At 42.9% G+C, this 21,783-nt stretch overlaps 1 protein-coding gene across 3 annotated transcripts in view; it reads right to left on the reverse strand.

The window, feature by feature from the left end:
* The window catches only part of MYRIP (myosin VIIA and Rab interacting protein), a 215,385-nt gene that overhangs the window by 93,514 nt on the left and 100,088 nt on the right, over positions 1-21,783 (reverse strand). For all 3 annotated transcript variants that reach the window (XM_030504223.1, XM_030504215.1, XM_030504231.1), the window contains exon 3: positions 20,611-20,832. In XM_030504223.1, the coding sequence (XP_030360083.1) occupies positions 20,611-20,832 (222 nt within the window). The remainder of the gene's footprint in view (positions 1-20,610; positions 20,833-21,783) is intronic.

Raw genomic sequence — 21,783 nt, forward strand, 5'->3', positions numbered from 1 at the left:
GGCGCTGGCACAGGGTGCCCAGAGAAGCTGGGGCTGCCCCATCCCTGGCAGTGTTCAAGGCCAGGTTGGACACAGGGGCTTGGAGCAACCTGCTCTAGTGGAAGGTGTCCCTGCCCGTGGCAGGGGGTTGGAACTGGATGATGATAAGGTCCCTTCAACCCAAACTGTTCTACGATTCTATGTCTGAGTTATCCCTTCACTGTCTTCTTAACCATTGCAATACATACCTTGTAGCTTAAATACTCTTTAAATAGCTTTGTGTGTCACTGAGAGACTTTGAGCATTAGACCATCTTTAACCTATCCCAGTGATTTTCTTTTTGTAGCCCTAAAGGTGCTACAGAATGTTTAGAAGTTTTTAAGAAACCAAAAAGCAAAAAAGACAACTGGATCTCTATGGATGAAAATAATAAGATCTATTGTATTAGCTGATAAAACATGACGTCAGTTAAAATACCCAAGACCACTATAAGAGACCTGAACTGTATCTTTCCTCAGTAACAACCAACTCTTATATTTCAAGGTAAAGCTAGTGAAATGGAAAACAGAAAAGTGAAATGTTACCATGGAAATGGTCGACACCGAAGACAAGTGGAAGGTCTCTAGGAAAATGGATCAAGTTTTAGATAGCAGGTATCCAGTACAAGTACAAAAGCATAAAGAAAAGCCATTACTGGAGAATACATGTTGCATCTTCCTTTGCATACAGTCACTTGCCTGTTCATTTGCCTTGAGTTTGCTCAGTACCTGGACTGAGAAAGCTCAAGCTTTCTTTTTTTGCAAACTGGAATTTCTAGTATTTTTACTGGCAAATAAGATGTCAAAATTGCCTTCAAAAATGTAGGATATTTTACTCCTGTTATAATTTCAACACTTGGTTTTCATTTTTAAGCCTGTTTCAATCTAGCATTGCAGCTGAGAGTCTGTAGCAGTAAATATGGAACAAAAATATCTGTAAATTGGTGCCAGCCATCCCAAACCCAGCAAAAGAAAAGGCCAACTTACAGCTCAAAGAGATGCTGCTATATTAAGGTATGTAACTGCAACACAGAATTACTCAGACAACTAAAAGCAGTAACAATCAGAGCCTCTAATTCTACAAGCTTTGTAATCCTAGGTTAGGCTGTGAAGATTTTTAAGGCACATTTTTCATTCCCACTCATCCTGTACTGTGACACAGCTGTGGTTCATCTGGGAATGCAGCATGGATATGGCAGTGCTGAATAGAGCAGGAACAGTTTAAAGCCCTTACCTTAGATTTAGCCCCTTTAAGAGCTCAGTGAGTAATGTGCACTTTAAAAGACTGTCCTGCTGAACATAAGAATGGAAAGTCATTCTGAGACAACAAAGGGATTTGAAGAGTTTGTGACAGTGAGACATTATGTTTTAATTCCCTGCTGAGAAAGAAACATTCAGGTATAGAGAATGGCAGAAAAATCATGACCTAAGAGCAAATTCTCCAAGTATACCAAAAGGTTTAAACGATTTAGTGACATGGGAAGTCTGAACCACATGCCCTGTTCTGTCATTACATTGTATTATGGACAGAAATGATTTTGAAATTAGATTAGATTCAAACTAATCAAGATACTTACAAAATCTTCATAATATTTACTTCAACTCTCTAAATAGGTTTCTTAATCCCAGCAGTAATATGAAGCATTCCTCTTGTGAAGCTCTGCTTCAAGTATTAACTTCGTTTTAACTTTAATTCTGGAAGCACAAACAGTGCTGGCATAATAACATCAAGTAACATTTCACAGATGATGTTAGTGAGTACTTATTTATATAAACCAAACCAGGACCACACGATCCCATTAGACATATACATGCTGACTCTGGAAGGCAAATTAGGTTTCAAGGTGGTTTTTTCCTCCCTCTGACAACATCACTGTGGCTTTTAAAACATTCCAAATTAGCATTTCTCATATCCTTCTTGTAACGAGACCAAACGGGTTGTAAATACACAGCAAAACCATTAAGACATGGTGCTGTTACACACAACTTACTCTTGGCATCAAATGAAACACAGAACCTGAACGGACTTCTGGCAGAGGCTTTGTCTAAACCAGTGAAAAGGCTTTTGTGATCTTTCAATGAAAACTTATGAGTGGTAAGTGGAGAAAAATAACCCCAAATTGGGATAATGTTGTACTAGTAGAAAGCTGGGCAACTCCTGGAAAAATACCTCTTGGAAAAGTATCTTTCTATTGCAAACCCATGCAGACTGACTTTGCAGTTTGTTTTTACAACCCCAAAAGCGGGATACTACAGCTGTCACAGAAGGAACAAAGCTCATTTAAATCTTGATGTCAGCTTGAATGAATTTATTTTAGACCCATGGCAATATCCCACGACACTGCAGGTTTTTAATTATTAGGCATAAAAGCAGCAGTCTTAATAAATCCCAGAGGTAAGGATAAAGGCAGAATCATTCAACTTTCTGCGGACTCTCAGAGGCACTAACCGCTACATTTATTCCGAGGGCAATGCTCAGCTCGGAGATGAATCTGTGGAAGCAGCTGGAGACAATTATTCAGCAAGAATTAAAAGCAGAAGAGACCTGTGAGATTTGTGTCTGAAAGGAAGAAGCCTTTCTGCACTGGGAACAGCACTCTGGCAGTGCAGAGGCTCTCAAGATGTGGTGGATGGGGTTTGGTACCACAGAACATTTTACTCCATCTAAGAAGGTGGTGCACTAACAAAAACGAGTCATTTTAAATGAGGGAAAGAGGGAAAAATGGGGAAAAAAGCCAAGCAGCCAATATGTTGCTGTTCTGCTGGGATTAAGAGAAGTCACATCAAGGAGAAGCAATAAAACTCTCTAGCACCTGGGTCCCCACCCCAGCTCGCTTTAGATTTGCCAGGATCTTTGCTGGGAAAGACATTTCTAGCTAGAGGAAATCTTCATAAAGCCATGGAAGGGCAATGATGCTTTCCAGCATAACAGAAACTTCCCACTACTGAGGAAAATTCTAATTCAGAATCCCAGTTAAAAGCACTTCCTTAAGAAGCTAATTCTTTCCCTCCAGATACTGTGTTTGTTTTGTTTTTTTCTTGCAAAACATAGATAACAGAATTTGGGAGGCTCCATCTAGAATGCTTAAATAACAATATCAGCATGCAGAACACCTCTGCAGAATGATCCGGACCTTACAAATGAAGGGCACCATTCAGTTTGCTACATGCTGGTTTTCTCTTCCATAGGCTCTAAGAGTGTAACATGCAGAACAAAACACTTCGATATATGTTAGCTCACTGTATTTGTACAGTCCCTGCTAAAAGAAAATCATAGAATCACAGAATCACAGACCGGCCTGGGTCAGAAAGAACCTTAAGATCATGCAGTTCCAACCCCCTGCCATGGACAGGGACACCTCACACTAGACCATGTTGCCCAAGGCTCTGTCCAACCTGGCCTTGAACACTGCCAGGGATGGGGCATTTATAGAATCCCAATTCTCACATATATGAAGTTTTTATTCCTGCCCCTGGTCCCTCAGCTGCATCTTCTTGGTAAACTTCATCTGCTGGTCCACACAGAAAGGAGCACAGGTGTTGCTGTTTGTGTTAGTACACCCATAGCTGATTCTATGAACACAGTTTGCTGTGATTTAAGGATTCCCACCCCAATGGACAAGGTTACTCGTGAAAAATCTCATTAGAAGATAATATTTAGAGTTTATTTTATCAGCTGTGAGATTTCAAGCAAATGAGCCAGCCTCAGACACAAATCTTAACCAGGCTTCTAATTAGGATGTATGATAATCCACATCTAAGTGAGAACTAGAAGTATCATTTTTAGATTTTTTTTCTCACTATTAAAAACACTATTAAGATCATGAAATCTAGGATCTAAAGACAGCTCCTATGGAGGAGGTGTTTCCCTTCACTAAATGCAAGGCTTTATTTTTGTTTTGTGGTCTTTTGGTGCTTTTCTTCTGATCAAGATTTCCCATCTGCTATGTTATCAACTAAGAGAACTTGCCAGAGAGTTCTCCTCAGATTACACTTGACAATCATTTGGACAGGAAACAAAATCATAGAATCACAGAACAGTTTGGGTTGGAAGGGACCTTCAAAGCTCATCCAGTCCAACTCCCTGCAATGAGCAGGGACATCTTCAACTAGACCAGGTTGCCCAGAACCACATCCAGCCTGGCCTGGAATGTCTCCAGGGATGGTGCATCCACCACCTCTGTGGGCAACCTGTGCCAGTGTTTTACCACCCTCATTGCACAGAATTTCTTCCTCACATCCAGCCTAAATCTCCCTCTTTTGGTTTAAAAACCATCACTCCTCGTCCTGTCACAACAGGCCCTGCTAAAAACTGCCCCCATCTTTCTTATAGGCCCCTTTTAAGAACTGAAGGTCCGCAACAAGGTCTTCTCAGAATCTTCTCTTCTGCAGGTTCATACTACCACTCACATTGAATTGTGCTCCCTTGACCATATCATAGAATCATATAATCATAGAATGGTTTGGGTTGGAAAGGACCTTAAGATCATCCACTCCCAAGCTCTGCCATGGGCAGGGACACCTCACACTAGAGCAGGTTGCTCCAAGCCCCTGTGTCCAGCCTGGCCTTGAACACTGCCAGGGATGGGGCAGCCACAGCTTCTCTGGGCACCCTGTGCCAGTGCCTCAGCACCCTCACAGGGAAGAGCTTCTGCCTTAGATCTAGTCTCTTATATATAATCTCTTGCCATGAATATGATTTTATTCAGACACTGCAGGTCTATATGACCTCAAGTAATAAAAAGAATTATACAAAGCTCACTATAAAGGTAGGGATTATGTGTCTCTCTCAATGGAGCAAAAAATGGAAAGGCAGGGTGACCTTCTCAACACCAGGTGATGAGCAAGTGATGAGTAGGAAGCAGAATGCAGGTCCTCCTCCTATATATATATATACCTGTTGTGTAAGATATGGAGAGACATGAAGGAAACACTCATTTCTTCTGTAGAAGGATCTGTGTATTAATTTTCTACCTTTAAATATATACTAAAGCTATGTTTTGATTTGAAGTTCTACCCTTCATAAACCATCCAAGCACATTTGCAGAGCACAGAATCAGCATCAGCAATCATCCAGGAAAATGGAAGCGTCCACATAAATTTGGAAGCCACGATGATGCCTTCATAACCTAAATGGGAAATGTGAAAACACCCGACAGCTCAGGAGTTTCAGCACGATTCAGGAGCCACTGCCTGGCTTTGTCAGTGAGAATGCAGACATTCACTTCCTATTTTAACAACTTATTCTGACAGCTAACGCTTTTCAGCTTAAGTATTCAGGGACAGCAACTTTTTAATGTGCCTTTTAACAACTGCAGCAGTCCATCTGAACTGGGAGAAGCAGAATCTTCCTGTGTTTACAAAGCCCAGGTATAAGCTGCATACTGGAAGGCACCCAGTTATATGAAGTGAAAAAGTTTAGAAGTGCTGCTGTATTTGTACCATCAGCTGTACTCTACCTGAGATCTGAGCAGAATTCAGAGGTGCTCCTTCCCGGAGAAGCTCTGCACTGAAACATAAAGGGATTGCTATCATCGTCTATTATATTGCACCAAAAAGGGACTGGGACATGCAAAGCTGAATGGAGATCAGCTAAAGGAAAGCTGGGAGCCAAGTCCTGACTTTCAGAATTTCCAGGCAGTAATTTCCTCATGTGACTCTCCAATATCAGTAACTGGTGCATCTGAGCAACTGCAGCTGTGGATGGACACTGCCAAATTTGGTGCAAGCCTTCAGGAGCCGACGTATCTGCTCATTTAACACTCAGTATCCCTTTGAGAGTCAGCACGTTTAAACAAAGCTCTCAGCAGAGTCTGCAGGGATGAGTCCTCCTTATCTCGGAGCAAAGAGGACTTCTTTCCTGAAACTCCTTAACTTTTTCACATCCAGATTCCTCTAGACGCTAGTCCAGATGTATCTGGCATCCATTAATCCTACTATCAAAAGTGAGCTGCTGCTAAAAACAAGTGTCATGAAAGTGCTATCACTACAGCCAGCTCGAGGTTTTGAATTTACCTCTGCGCCTTTCTCAGGCTCTTATTTGCAAAGAGAAACCATGAAAAAAATTGAGTATTCAACTCTTAGGTATCTACAACCACCTAAACTGCACAGAGTGTATGGCCAGGAGAAGGCTCTGGTGGCCAAACCACTGCCCACAACCATCTCATGGCAAGAGTTAGGGAAGGAAGCACCAGACTCTCCTCAGAGGTGCCCAGACAGCGACAAGAGGCTGTGGATGCAAGTGAGGGCATGGGGAAATGCTGATAAGGTACATGGAAACACTTTCTCACCATGCAGGTGGTCAAACACTGGGACAGGGGCCCTGAAAGGCTGTGAGATTTGCATCCTTGAAGGCATTCAAAACCTGACTGGAAAATCCAGCTATATGGAGCTGGAGGTCTGGTTTTGCTAGGAGTAATTACATTAAGCACTGGAATACCGTAGTGTATGGTGTATGCAAGGCAGGTATCTGTCAAACCATGTGCAAATTATACACTGGAAGTGTTGTTCAAGCTCCTGAACATTCCTCTCCAGTGTCACTAATCCTTTATGCAGATACGTGCTGTCTAATTGCCAGTTGGGAATTACGATGACACGTTACATGACTAATCTTTCAAACTCTAATCGTGCTGTTCTCCCCGTCCTCCTCCTCCTCCTTTTCCTGTCAATCTCCTTCACTCTATTTTGTTGCTGTTTCTCTTGCCAGAACCACCTTCTTTGGTAGCAACTGGAAAACTCTGAAAGTGGAAGATAGGGTGTTTAAATGTACTGCACAGAACGGACTCAGAGAATGATGCTTTTGCAGGTCTCGAAACCAACCCTCTCCACCCAAACTCTATGTAAGACTGCTTCAAAAGCTGGTGCTTCCCAAGAATATTCAATCTCTAATTAAAATTTCCCAGATGAGAAAAGTAACTACTGCCACAGTACGTTTAGGAGTATCAGAGACAGTTGGGAAGTATGCTTTCTGCACAAGTGGTCTGGTTTCTATACTCAGAGAAACAGTTTCAGGGAGCAACGTTGATACCGACACGTTCTGAAATACTAACCTCAAACTCCCTTACATCCAATAGCCCTTTGATCCTAGAAGCAAAGCACAAGAAGGCTTTTTGACATATAGGTCACGGAGCCTAAGGCTGAAAGGCACCAGTTGCAATGTTGGTTTCTTTTAAACATGGAACTGAAATACTTCCCCCCAAAACAAATGGCTCAGGATTTCCGAAGCACAGGAGATAGAGGCATTCAAAATATAGCTCAGAGTGGGCACTTCTTCACAGAACAACACTCTATAGTTTGTTTTCCCCCCTCGGGACCATTCCAAAGCACTTTTGATCAGAAATCAGTGTGTACCACTGCCACCACAGAGAGAGGCCTGGCTACTGGTGAGGTTGCAGGATTAGGACAAGTTATCATAAATTTCTTCCTTGCCTCTAATAGATACTAATTCTTCTTATCTTGCTAGAGATTGAAAGTGCTTTTGACAATTACAAGTACCCAAGATAGAGGGAACCTAAGAAGTCCCCAAGGGTACAAAGCCCTGAACACACATCAGTGAGACAGAATTACAGCTGTGACTACTGATGCAATTTCCACCATGCTTTACACAGATTTCCTCTATCGCACAAGCATTCCATCAAGTTTCCATACTCCAGGCACTATTCTACAACCATTACACTGCCCAGTGAGGGAAAAACATGACTACAAAGCAAATCTGTCAACAGCAAATTGAAGACAATGTGAGCCATGATGTCTTCATTAGCTTATTAACCTCACATACAACCTCAGAGTGCGACAGATGATGGGAAATACAATTTATTAATTAAATGAACAAACTCATTTATTCACCACTTATTATCTCTTGGGAGCTTTATGAGAAGCGGAGGAAGGCTGTCTCAAGCTGAGGCCTGGAGAAGCACCCACAGTCTTCACGTCACTGGACAGAAACAGAGATGAAAACCAGAACCAGTATGGTCACAGGAGTCCCACCTACTGCCAAGAAACATCACTCACCAAATTACAACCAGCTTTACAGCATATTAAATCTCAAATCAAACCGATCTGGGCAGGCAGCATTAGAGATCCAGCAGCAACCACCACCTCACTACCCACAGAGATTGGTTCCCCAAAGTAGATGTGTTCAGTTGAGGAAGCAAGACCACTGGGTCACAGAACAGCCCCTGAGCCATGGGACAGAACCACTTCAGAAAAGCATTAGCAACTTCCTGTTGGCATCCAACAATCTATAGAGGGAAAAATCAAACTTCAAATCCACACCATGTTCATTCCCAGGAACATACAGGAGTTTAAAATGCTTGGGGGGGCTATGGGGAGAACAAGAGTCATATTTTGTATGATTCTGAGAGAAGGTCTCAAGTTCAGCTCCCATATTTCAGGCAAGTGAATTGTGATCTCTCAGAGGCTCCTTTTCAGAATTTCCATGTTTTCCTCACCATTTTCCAGTCAAAGCAAGTATGAATTGTACGAATTGTAAAGAATTCCTATTTTTACTACAGTAGCTTTGTGATGAAAACATTTTACCAAAGTAATTCCCAAGCACACTATAAATCCAATACTCATCTGAAAATGAACAGGAAGCTTTCTTTCGCTGTGATCAAAGAGTGCTTTCAAATGGTTCCCAACTCCTGCAATCAAAAGAGGTCTGCTTTTAGGCAGCTTTTATCTAGGCACTATGTTAAAATTTGATCTTCATTTCTGAAGTTATTTCTGGAAAAGAAAGATACAACCACCTGAAATGAATTGGGATGCAAACTCAAAGACATCTTGAGGTCGCAGATGGTTTCCCCCCTATGTTAACATGATTTTATTTGTGGATATAAAATAAATACAAGTCGTCTATTAGCTCTCGAGCGAAAATGAACAAGACTGCCTGGACAGCTACAGCAAAAGCTATAAAAGTTATAAGCAATAAAAGGTGCAGAAAAGATATGCTACTACAGCAAAAGTACAAGAAACCCGCAGACTTAATTCTGCACACAGATTTAGAAAGCCTTGTGTGTGGCAGAAAGGGCAATGGCTTTTCCCACCTTCCTTTTCCCCCAGGTCACAGAAGCAGGATGAGTTACTGCATGATGATTTAAGTGTATGTATGATCTTACAGATTCTTATTGAAAATACTAAGCAGTAAGTGCTTCAGATCTATCTCACGGTGGGTCTGAAGAGTAAGAGCACAGAAGGACTTACTGATGTGGTTAAGCCTTTTAAAAATGACAAATTAAATTCTCCCTTTAACTTCCCTGGTAACACAAGGACCTTTTAAGAGGGTACTACTCCTGATTGCAAAGTGCATTAGCTGGAGGAAAGACACATTTGTTATGGCCATTCACAGCTAGAGGCTACAAGTCTGGAGGATTTCCAATTCTATCACCAAGAAAAAAAACCAAACCCTGTGCTAAACACAGCATTTTTAATGCTTGCAAGGGTACCCACACACAATTGGGCAGCAGTTCACGGTTAACAGGATAAAGCTTTTGGAGGGAAAAAGCACTGAGGAAGCACAGAGGGTCTTTGATCCATAGGAAGTGGGATAAAAATAATACAATTTGGCAAAAAAAACCCCACCCTGAATTACATGTGAACTGTGGAAATAGTCTTTATATACAGCTTACAACGGCAGAGAGAGTGGCACAGAATGCAGGCATAAATAGCGTTCTCCCTCTGTGATGAGCATATGGGAGCTAAATCTATGTGGTGCTTAGGTGGGATTCTTCCTTCAGCATCAGACCTTCCCTCTTGATGCCCTGTCACTCAAAGTCACAGCAGGCTCCACTAAACACCTTCGAGGTCAGGCTTCCCCATTAGAAAATGCAAAGAACATGCAAAAAAGAAGCAAAGAACATGCAAAAAAGAAGCAAAGGACATACACATAGTGTGTCCCTTTGGGACGGGCAGGGTACAGGCCAGAAGCTGGCTTCGCTCTTGGAGGAGGCAACGTCAGCAGTGGCTGGAACAAGTGCCTGATTTCTGTACTTCACTAAAGCTCAATGGTTGCACAATAGAGCAAGAGAAAACATGAACCTCAGCAAATGCTGAGGCAAACACTGTATCAAGCCAATTAGCAGTCTTTCATTATTGATCATTAAAAGCTGTTCAGTGGTATGCCTACGTAAAAGCGCACTCTGCTCTGTTTAAAGGCTACCTTAACAGTGTCAGCCACAGCATGGCTTTTTGCTTTACTACATGCATTTTATGATGGGGAAAAAAGTAAGAGAGCACAATGAAACTTAACAAGTGAAAAAGGATTTTCCCTCTTAAAAACAATTGAGCATGTTGCCATTTAACAGAGACCAGAAAAAGAAATTCTAATGCAAAAATATATAAAGAGAGTATGACTTGACCCAAAAATCAAGTAGCTGATCTAGATTGAGAAGTTGTGAAAAACTCTGCTTACACAAGCTGCAGCACTGTGTGCAGTTCTGGTGTCCCCAGCGTAAGAAGGACATGGAGCTGTTGGAGCAAGGCCAGAGGAGGCCATGAGGGTGACCAGGGGCTGGAGCACCTCCGATATAGAGACAGGCTGAGAAAGTTGGGGTTGTTCAGCCTGGAGAAGAGAAGCTGTGTGGAGACCTCAGAGCAGCTTCCAGTGTCTGAAGGGGGCTACAAGGATGCTGGAGAGGGACTCTTCATCAGGGACTGTAGCGATAGGACAAGGGGTGATGGGTTCAAACTGAAACAGGGGAAGTTCAGGTTGGATCTAAGGCAGAAGTTCTTCCCTGTGAGGGTGCTGAGGCACTGGCACAGGGTGCCCAGAGAAGCTGTGGCTGCCCCATCCCTGGCAGTGTTCAAGGCCAGGTTGGACAGAGCCTTGGGCGACATGGTCTAGTGTGAGGTGTCCCTGCCTGTGGTAGGGGGTTGGAACTGGATGATCTTAAGGTCCTTTCCAACCCGTTCTATGATTCTATTCTAAATAAGAATCAGTAGATTTAGTTTTAAAATTTCACTTTTTTTCCCTGGGCACTAATTCAGTTGTTTCAAATAAAAAAATTTAACAGCTTTTTCAGATTAACATGTTTTGAAAAACATTTCCCCCACAACATTATGGCAGGAGGATATTAGAAACCCAACCAAAGAAGGGCAAAACATGAATCAGAAAGTAGCCTCTGTTGGGCAAGTAAAGATCCAGTTGTCCTGAAGAGGATGAGGAAAGGATGATGCTCACCAGAGCCAAGGGACACCCCAGTATGTTCCAAGGCCAGGAGATAGTTCAGTGCTGCCACATGAGCTTGGGAGGGAGATGGTGAGGGCTGAAACACCTCGCAGCAAAGGTCTCCTCCTGTAGTTTGCCTGATTGAGAAACTCCTGCTTGAAGCACAGTGCCTTGCATTTCACATAGAGTTAACACAGAACAGGGCCAACAAGCTCTCCCTTTTTAGAAAACCAAAAAGAGCTGTGACTTTCTGCAGGGGATGAGAAAAACACCCTAAGGGTCACCCAAAAGCATCAGCTGGAGAGAAAGAGAGGACAAAGCATGAGGTAATCAGAGGGGTTTATCAGAATCCAAAAGTGCCCAGACATGCTGAGTTTATAACCATCAGTCCTAATGGTTGCCTCAGTTTACTCTTAAGTCTTCTGAAGGAGAGGCATTGTCAGAAAGGCAAAGCTCATCCCCTCCATCAACCAAGAAACTCCCATCACAACACACAGGATGATCATCCTACTTGAACTGTAGAGGTCCAGGAACAACTTTCTCAAGTTGCAAGCATGTGAAAATGTCACATCATTGGCAAGGCTGTATGAAAGGAAAGAATCCCTTTCTCCTCCAGGGAAAAACACAGCAGATTAAACATCTGATCTATTTAAAAAGTAAGAATAGTAATACTGCTAATACCAAGAATTAGCTGGAGAGAACTTGCTTTAGCAGAATCACTATTTTAATAAGGGATGCATGAATTGACATTATAGTGAAAAATAGAGAGATACAAGTACTATTGAATCAGCCACCCAGGAGTCAGAATGACAGGCTGGGTTTTGACATGACAAACCTTTTTTCCTTCATTCTTGGAGGAAAATCTTGGCCTGAAATCCTTTACTGCTTCACACAGTTGTAAATGTGAGCCCTCTAATTACATATTGCCATCTCTTGTCCTCCCTTGTTTGACCACCATGACTCTACACCTACCCTGATTGACACCAACCCAATGAAGGGGCTGTCATCAGTGACGGGGTGCAGAGCATGGGAAGTCCTAGTTACAGAACTGACACAAGGGAAGTTCTTCCCTAAGCTGTGCTTGATACTTAATATTTCCTATCTCAGCTGGCATAAGGGGTGATGTTCTCTCTTGCCACTTAAGTGCCCACACATGAAGAATCCTCTGTATTTTTCATTAGCTTTCAATTTGTCATCATCACTGAAAGTCCCTCAGCTTTTGCAAAACTGAAAGGCTAAACAAGTCTAATGCAGAATTTTTATGCTGCTTATAATGTGGAAAAACTGTTACATCCTTTCCTATTCCCCTCCTCCCAGTTCAGCAGCCCCAATATTTTTGCACACTATTTATATAACTTTATTCCTACTAGGGAAAATGTTTGATAACTTCTCTAACGTGACTTGCCAAAGGTAGGTGGGGCCAAACATTTACATATTGTCACTGAAAATAAACTGTGATATCCTATCCTCACTCATTCCCTACAAGAATCCAAGCACGCACTTTGCTGTGCTGCTGCAACACACAAAGCAGAGGTTTTAATCATGCTGACTGCAGCAAAACTTCTGTAATAACACAACATTAGTAATACTTACCACTTTACAGCCATAGCATTTAACTTTTCCACCACTGACCTCCAAGAGCTCAGCATCAAATCATAGAGTGTTTTGGGTTCAAGTGAGCTTAAAGCTCATCCAGTTCCAACCCCCTGCCACAGGCAGGGACACCTCACACTAGAGCAGGTTGCTCCAAGCCCCTGTGTCCAACCTGGCCTTGAACACTGCCAGGGATGGGGCAGCCACAGCTTCTCTGGGCACCCTGTGCCAGCGCCTCAGCACCCTCACAGGGAAGAACTTCTGCCTAAGAGCTCATCTCAGTCTCCCCTCTGGCAGGTTAAAGCCATTCCCCTTGTCCTGTGCCTACAGGCCCTTGTCCAAAGCCCCTCTCCAGGTTTCCTGCAGCCCCTTTAGGCACTGGAGCTGCTCTAAGATCTCCTCTTAAGGAGCCTTTTCTTCTCCAGGCTGAACAAGCCTGGCTCTCTCAGCCTGGCTCCACGTTCCTATAGCAGTTTATCTTGTTGCCCTTTATGTCCTTGGCCAGACTGAGTTCTGCCAGGGCTGTAGCTTTCCTAACCTGATCCTCGGCTGCTCTGACTACTTCTCTGTATTCTTCCCAGGCTTCCCGTTTTTGCTTCCACCCTCTGCAGATCTCCTTTTTATGCTGGAGTTTGTCTACGAGCTCCTTGTTCATCCACACAAGCCTCCTGGTGTACTTGTGATGCGATCCTCCTGAGCCTGGATTAAATCCATTAAATCCATTCTGCACATGGGGAAACCTGAAAGTTCCCCAAGGTCACTTGACAATCAGGTGAAGAGCTAAAACTGGAATCCAGAGCTCCTAAAACATGGATCAGTCCTCCAGGCACCCAGCCACACGCTGACTTGTGAGACTACTTCAAGCTTGGAAAGTGCCTCATTAGCACTTGTATTTAGCTGTTTAATAGACTCCTCTTTGCTATGCTCCTCGTCGATTCCACTTTTAGATACTTTTCCTAAAGCTGAGTGCAGCACTGCAGTCTGCTCTATGTTATGCAAGTACAGCTTTATCCTGTCTAGCAGCTTTGGAATTTTTCACAGTGCATGCTTCAGAAATAATTAAGACTGATCAGGATAGCAAAAAAACCCAGCAGAGATCAACGTGCCAAAGCAACCAGTTTGCACAGTTCCCTCTCAACATCTCCAGCCAGGGAACAACTGAATAAACCGAAGACTGTTCCTGGCTCTTATGCAAAATCCAAGCTATTGTCCTTGCCCTTTAGGGTTGTGTAAGCAAAAGGATATGGTGTCTGTGATGTTAAAGCATGGATGGGGAAAGGAGATCAAGAGACAGGATGCAAAACAGAGATACAGTGGTGGGAGAAGGAGGAGGAAGAACATGGGAACAGAGCAGCAGGCATTTTTTGAAGGAATTACATCAATTTCTACAAGGACATAAAGATGAGGAAAATAACTGTCACTGCTGTTTACCTACAATTAGAAAATCCTTTACGTACAATATGAATGAGATCATTCAGAGGATGGGACTCCATAGACTCCTCCTACAGTCCAGAAGTAAGAACAAGACTCATACAGATCAAGTGAAGACAACACAGGGCAGAGCTAAAACTTCTCCTTTTCTGCTCTGCCACACAGCAAGTGACTGTTTCCATACAATCCTTTCTCAGAAGGGAAAACGTGTTTCCTGGCATTTACATGACAAAGTCCCAGCTTCCAAGTTCTGTAGGAATTCTCTCTCATGTCAGACGAGGACCTCAGACAGCAGAAATATGCAACTCTCATGAAGCATACACAAAGCTCCAAGCTGGGGCTGAGACAGGCTACTAAAAAGATCTTTCAGCTTCCTTTGGCCAGATGGTTGAGGCTGTTTGAAAGCAAAACAAGCTTGCTAAGCAGCTCTAGATCTTCATTAGCTTTCCACAATGACACCCTGCAACCAACTGTTTTGTTACAGCTAAACGTATCAACAAGCAAATACAAGGTTCAGTTATCAAGTAGCATCCCCAGGTTTTGCCAAATTTTGGGGGTTTGTATTTTTTTTTCCCTATAGAGACTGCAGAGAGTTTTACACTACACCTTGCATCAGCTAAGCAGAAGAGATGTGATTTGAGCCTGCCAAGGGATACATCTACCATCAATTTTATCATGTTTCCATAAAAATATACTCTGTTCTGCTGACATTAAAGCACATTACAGTGAATGGGCCTCCAAACAAAACCAGCTGAAATAGAAAGATTTGATTTGTGGAAGGTGTCCCTGCCCATGGCAGGGGGTTGGAACTGGATGATGTTAAGGTCCTTTCCAACCCAAACCAGTTTGTGACTCTATGATTTAGGACTGTTCCTGGGGCTGGTAAAGCTCCAGTCTACTTGAAGGGTGTTCTGTCTGCCCACTGAGCTTTATTTTGTGTTGCAATTCTCATGTTATCAGAAGCATTGCTCCATTTTTACATTCACATTTACATTTTTACATTACCTTCACGTTAATCCTGATACGTGCTAAACACAAGCAAATGTACTGGGTGCTGCAGGTGGACTAGACCTTAATAAATTTTCCTCAAGTCTCACTGCAATGTATAGTAAAAAGAAATGTAATGAATATCTAATTAATCTCACTCTAGTTAATGTTCAAGTTCCAGCAAGACAATTACATTTGCTACTGACACAAATTGTTAAAGTCTAGTTTCAATTACCTACCTTTCAACTAGGCACAACAAGAAACTCAAAAGAAAATGTAAAGAGCATTCAAAATAACTCTGGATTGAGAGCTTATGAAGATAAATTATATTTATCATAGAATGACAGAATGGTTTGGGTTGGAAGGGACCTTCAAAGCTCATCCAGTCCAACCCCCTGCAATGAGCAGGGACACCTTCAACTAGATCAGGTTGCTCAGAACCACATCCAGTCTGGCCTGGAACGTCTCCCGGGATGGTGCATCCACCACCTCTCTGGGCAACCTGTGCCAGTGTTTTACCACCCTCACTGTACAGAATTTCTTCCTCGATCCAGCCTGAATCTCCCTCTTTTAGTTTAAAACCACCACCCCTCGTCCTGTCACAACTTATTTGCTTTCTTGTTTTTAAAGCAGCAGTGAGATATGGAGCATGAAAACAAGCAAACAAAAACAGTTCTCTTCAACATTCAAATAAATCTGTGCTGCAGACAACCAGTGCGAGAATTTAGGGGACCCACTCAGAACACTACTTTGACTGCACGAAGTCAGAGTGTATGTAGCACGGCTGTGGTTTTCACTAGTTAACATCATTAAGGTCCTTTCTAACCCTAACCATTCTATGATTAAGGAGCAAAAGAGCAGTGCCTAGGTATCTGTCTCTTAATAACTGCCACTGGCAAAGGACCATCAACAACAAAGCAGCTCTTACGAAGCAGAATAATGACTTCATGCAGACCAGGTGATGCCCCCTTACTCACAGACTGGCCCAAAGGAGCTAAGCAAGAGGCCTCTAGGTGATAAACTCTCATTATCAGAATACCGAGTCCAGTTCTGGTGTCCTCAACATCAGAAGGACATGGAGCTGTTGGAGCAAGTCCAGAGGAGGCCACGAGGATGATCAGGGGCTGGAGCACCTCTCGTATGAAGCCAGGCTGAGAACATTGGGGCTGTTCAGCCTGGAGAAGAGAAGCTGCGTGGAGACCTCAGAGCAGCTTCCAGTGTCTGAAGGGGGCTACAAGGCTGCTGGAGAGGGACTCTTCATCAGGGACTGTAGTGATAGGACAAGGGGTGATGGGTTCAAACTGAAACAGGGGAAGTTCAGGTTAGATCTAAGGCAGAAGTTCTTCCCTGTGAGGGTGCTGAGGCGCTGGCACAGGGTGCCCAGAGAAGCTGTGGCTGCCCCATCCCTGGCAGTGTTCAAGGCCAGGTTGGACACAGGGGCTTGGAGCAACCTGCTCTAGTGGAAGGGGGTTGGAACTGAATGATCCTAAGGTCCTTTCCAACCCCAACCATTTTACGACTCTACGAATAAGTGGTTTGGGAACAAGCAGGAGAATCACCCAGCAGATGGATGTGAAGGCAGGAAAGGATTAGGTGTCATTGCTCCCACTCGCAACAGACACAAATCCTTTGATATGCAGATGGTGAGACCAGAAGAAGGGAACCAAGAATGCAAGGGGATTCACACATGAATCATGAAAAGTCACGAAAAGTCATGAAAAGCTGAGGTGGACAGCCAGACGTTTGTGTGCTTTATTTTGGATGGGACTTTATATACCACTCCTACAGTCCAGAAGAAAACATGATTGGTCTAGAAAACCTGCAAAAATATGCATTTTATTGGCTTACACTAATACTTTTTTTAGTATAAGCATTAAACTGGAAAGCAGAGTGTCACTAGCAGGGTGTTGTGGAATGTGGCTCCTTGGGATTGGACAACAGAAGTGGTCTCAGACAAAGGAAAAGCATGCCCTATTCCTAATAAATGAGAAAAGAACCCCCTCTCTGGCACCAAAAGTGTTAAACCAGAGGACAAAGAAACAGTGCCTGGAATCTGCTTAGTCAAGAGGACTTCAGAGGTGCAGAACTCAGCAAGCTGCCTACACACATTGTCTGATGGGTGTCTAACAAAGAGACATGGTATAAAGCTTTGGAAAAACCAGAAATGCACCATAAACAAATTGAGAGCTTGAAATTAATAACATACAGTTTTATCATAACATACTTTAAAATTGAGAAGATACATATATGAGAGAAAAAAAACCCCAGAACATTAATACCAGCACCCTGAGATAAATCTAGAATAAAATGCATGAGGAGAACATGTGCTAGATCTGGAAAATTGGGAAATTGGAGGCAGGTTCTCCAGTTCATCACAAGATCTACACAGACATTGCCGTAAAGACATTTCTGAGCAGTGAGATTGCACACTGAGCTGAACCTTCTCACGTTTAAAAGATGCAACAGGAGATGTGCTGTAAGGGAGTTCAAACACCAACATCTTCATTGGCTTATGAGTTTTCTGCTTTTGGTAGAAGGACAGACTAACTTTTTGGCCTAACTTCCTACAAACGTTCTGTGTTTCAAATGCTAATCTGCATATTTGGTCTCTGCTAAATGTTAATGTAGATCTCTGCCTTGGAAGATGAAAAACAACTGCCATAGAACAGGTATCTTCCCTAGTGTTGTGCCTGGGGAGACTAACTCAACAGGTCAGATTTTCTCCAGTGTCAAGATCACCTTGGGGCAGGAATAGACCAGAAGAACATTTACAACCTGCAAAAGTTGACAATTATTCCTCTTTGATTATTGATTATTCCTCTTTTGGAGGAAGATCATCAGAAATAACCAGAAGATTATCAGAAATAAGAAGGTCTAAAGAACAGGGTACAGCTCCCAGAAGGGTTTTCAATCCGAGCCCAAGGGATGTTTCTACAATGTACTGCTTTCAAACCTAATTTAACCATCCCCAAGTCATTGGTTGCAATTCCCACATCATATGGGAGCTTTTCAGCATTTTCACATGTGCAGATAAACAAAATGCATCTTCCAAGTAACTCACCTAATCAGAGTCTCAAGCTCTAACGTATATGGTGAACCATCTTTAGAATCACAATGTATGCTGAGAATGCTTTAAAAGCCTTTTGTACGGTAAGAAAACGGTTCTGACATCAGGTAACTCATTGACATATTCTAAATACAGCCTAGAAATAAAGCTCAGGATTATTTGAGCACTGCTCTAAAGCTGAAAAGCACAAACAGATCACTAAGGGAAGTCTGAACTATAAATATTTGTACTTATCCAGCTCGCCTAAGCTCTTTCTGCACAGCAGAGAATTACAACATTAACTCTTGTAGAACTAAGCAAAAACATAGTGGAAGGGGGAGAAAAAAAAGGAGAACAACCTGAAAATGCAGTACTCTCTGAGGTATTTATAGCTTATTATCTATTGTACAGCAAGGTGTACAGACAAGCAGGAACTGAGAACCAGCTCCACTACTTGTGCTGTCTTAATAGAGGCAAAAATAAAGACATAAGAAGAGGAGCTGCAGAGGGACAGGAGAGCACAGTCCATGCTCCATCTGAGGGTAAGTAACTGAGAAAGCAACAGGAACTCACAACACACTGTGGTGCTTCCCCTGGCAGCAATACTGAGAATTAAGACCAAAAGCCCCTCAAAACCAAAAAGAACCCCCCCAAAATCAAACCTAAACACCTCAGCAGCCCCTGATGAACGCCAACCCCTGCTTCCCTACAGGGGTCTGTGAGTCACACAGTCCAATCAATAAACCAGATCATGAAATGATTTGCAGCAGCGTTAGTTAATTTATTCACTGAAAAATAACTCAAGCCGTGTGCCAGGTCTCATAAATAAAGACAGAGTTTGTAACTGAGTTACGGGTGGGTGACTCTGAGGTCTACACAGGCCTGTGGGAAAAGCACTGACTTCCAGGGTCAGAAATAGCATTTTTCTAATAGAGCTACAGATTTTTCTCCTGAAATTAAATTCTTCTGAGACTTTTTTTGCAGAGTCAGCAAAAACTATTTTAAGTGCAGTTCATCAGCATCCACGCTGCTGGCTGCCCGTATGGGTGAACTTAGGAGAAGTGGAAGAAAAAGGTGTAAAATGAAATGGTTGAATGACTGAAGTGGAAACAAGCACTGGCTCCACAGCTCTCTGTGCTGCTGGAGAAGATGCTCCTATTGTTCTTGTGCCTCCCGACTGGGGGAAAGTGGATGTGTGTGTAGGTTTTCCAAGGTAAAAGGCAGAGAAGGAGCAGGTGCCCTGGAGAATACAACCTCATTCAGGTACAAAGGTTGCCATTTGGAAACATGGCATCATCCATCTGGGATCCCCATTATTTTAAGGCCCTGTGTCAAAGGGAACACACTTCATTCACAGATACTGCGTGAAAGCTTAAACTTCATGTGGGTGTTGATGGGGAACAAGTGGGAGTCTTTGGCAAGCAGTGGAATGTCATACAGCATTGGAAAGGACTCAGCTCTTGTCTTCATCCTGCGTTCTCCACTGAAGGGAATCACGAAGAATAAACTGCCATCTTTGTCACATTTGTTCAGCTGCTTTAGTCAAAAATGGTCAAAATTAAACTACTAGGAAGCAAGTTATTTCATTCACACTTCTTGTCTAAGTGGGCCTTGGCCAGTGCTACATCACCACAGCTAAGGTTGCTTTTGGAACCTGGCCTGCAATGCAGACAAGAAGGACTATCACAGTCACCATCCAAGGAACGGCCCCTTTGCTGCTATTACATGTTTGCTTGAATTTGCTTTGGTTTTGTGGTGCTGTCTGTAAACGTTGTGGCTCTGTTAGCCTCAAAAGGGAGAGACAGTAAAAGCCTGACACCCTTTACAAATGGAAGCCTGGCAACATATTCTTAACAGATGTTAAGAATTACAACAGGTTGCACTGCTATTTCCACTGCTTACTTGCCAGTAAGGCCAAAGCATCCCCGCCAATAAGCTGGCATTTTGGAAAGCACTCCAAAGCACAGTCACAGCTGGATGATCCATTCACCAAGAGTTTTCCGTCCACTCCCCACCCATCAGTGGGATTTGCTGCAAACTGGTTAACTGCCTTCCCACCATCTGCACTCAGATCCCATGAGTAACCCAGACATTTCAGACCCCAGCCCTGCTCAAGCTAAGTCCAGTTAGTGCTTGCTGATTCACCGGTCCAGCTAAAGCAAGCCTGGAAAGAGCACCAGGTAACCAAACACTCTCAGAACAAATTAACCTCTACAGACACCAGGCACGTCACACCTCAGGAACAAATCAACCCCTACACAAACAGGTACTTCATGTCCTAGCCCGCCAGTGTTAACTACTGACAAATAGAAGGAAAAGCTCAGGTCAGGCCACAGCTGCTTTACACAGGTTGCTGAACAATAAATCCTTACCTTGCTTGCTGGCAGACACTGCAAATCCAAGCCTTCTCCTTCTTCTGGTAAGAACTGCAGCTCTTGCAGATGTTGTACTTGCAGTCCTGGCACTGCCTCTTGCTGTTGATAAGGAATGTGAAAGGAGAACAGCAGCGAATGCAGCAGTGCTCGTTGAACTTCTGCTGCTTGGAAAGGATGCTGCACTTGTTACCCTCTTCATCCAACTTCTGCTTCATTTCACTAGAATGAAAAGCAAAAGAACAAAGCAAATTTCAATGGGAAATCTCCCCTTTGCTTTTCTCTTTCCACATCTTCATGTTACACTCTTCAAATGCTTTGTGCAGGTGTAAAATAAATGGCAGAATGCATATTCTAAATGCAGAATGGGAAGCAAAACCCCCTGTATTCCCTGGAGTTACCCATGGGCAATTCATCTAAACGCTTTGAGTCACGAACCAGCAAAAACAATCTCCTTTCACTCAGCTCCAGCAAGGGAACCCTTAGGAGAGCTGCTCCAGGTACTCCAGCTGGCATAGCCACAGCATCATTTAAGACTTCAGGGCTGCTTTCAGAACACTTTACAAATGAAAACTCAGTCTAGGAAAGTCAAAAGGCTCGGTGCACAGCAGTAGAAAATCCTACTGATGAGCAGGTTTGAAAACAGAAGTGCCAAGTTTGCTTTGTTCTGACCCACGGGGTCATATTATTCATAATAGCTCCAATTTGTCAAGGGTGGTTAATCACATACTTCATTTCAGAGAGATTTGGGTGTTTTACTAGTCAGGACCAATACTAAGCCAACTGCCAATTGTTTGTGAATTGTTGCAGACCCCCTCAAGTTTTCTGTATTCCAGCAGGAGAACTCATTTATTAAGAAATAATAATTATAGAGCTCTGTGTGTGTGTGTGTGGTATTTAGTCATTTGCTATCTCCCATTTTATAGTGCTTTTGATTAGGCAATATGTATTCCATGGTAAGAGTAATAAAACACATATAGAAAGAACAGTTGTAAAAGCAGACACGTCTACAACACACAGTTCCTGGCATGTACAGCTAGGATCTGCATTAAGAGACAAAAAACAACCCTAATTCATGAAAACCATGTGAAACAGAAGCTTATATATTCATATATATAGAACATACATTCATGCTTTCCATTTCTCAAAATTAGTGCTGGCTACCTGACTACT

Source organism: Strigops habroptila, chromosome 1 (genome assembly GCF_004027225.2).
Source record: "Strigops habroptila isolate Jane chromosome 1, bStrHab1.2.pri, whole genome shotgun sequence".
Classification (NCBI taxonomy): domain Eukaryota; kingdom Metazoa; phylum Chordata; class Aves; order Psittaciformes; family Psittacidae; genus Strigops; species Strigops habroptila.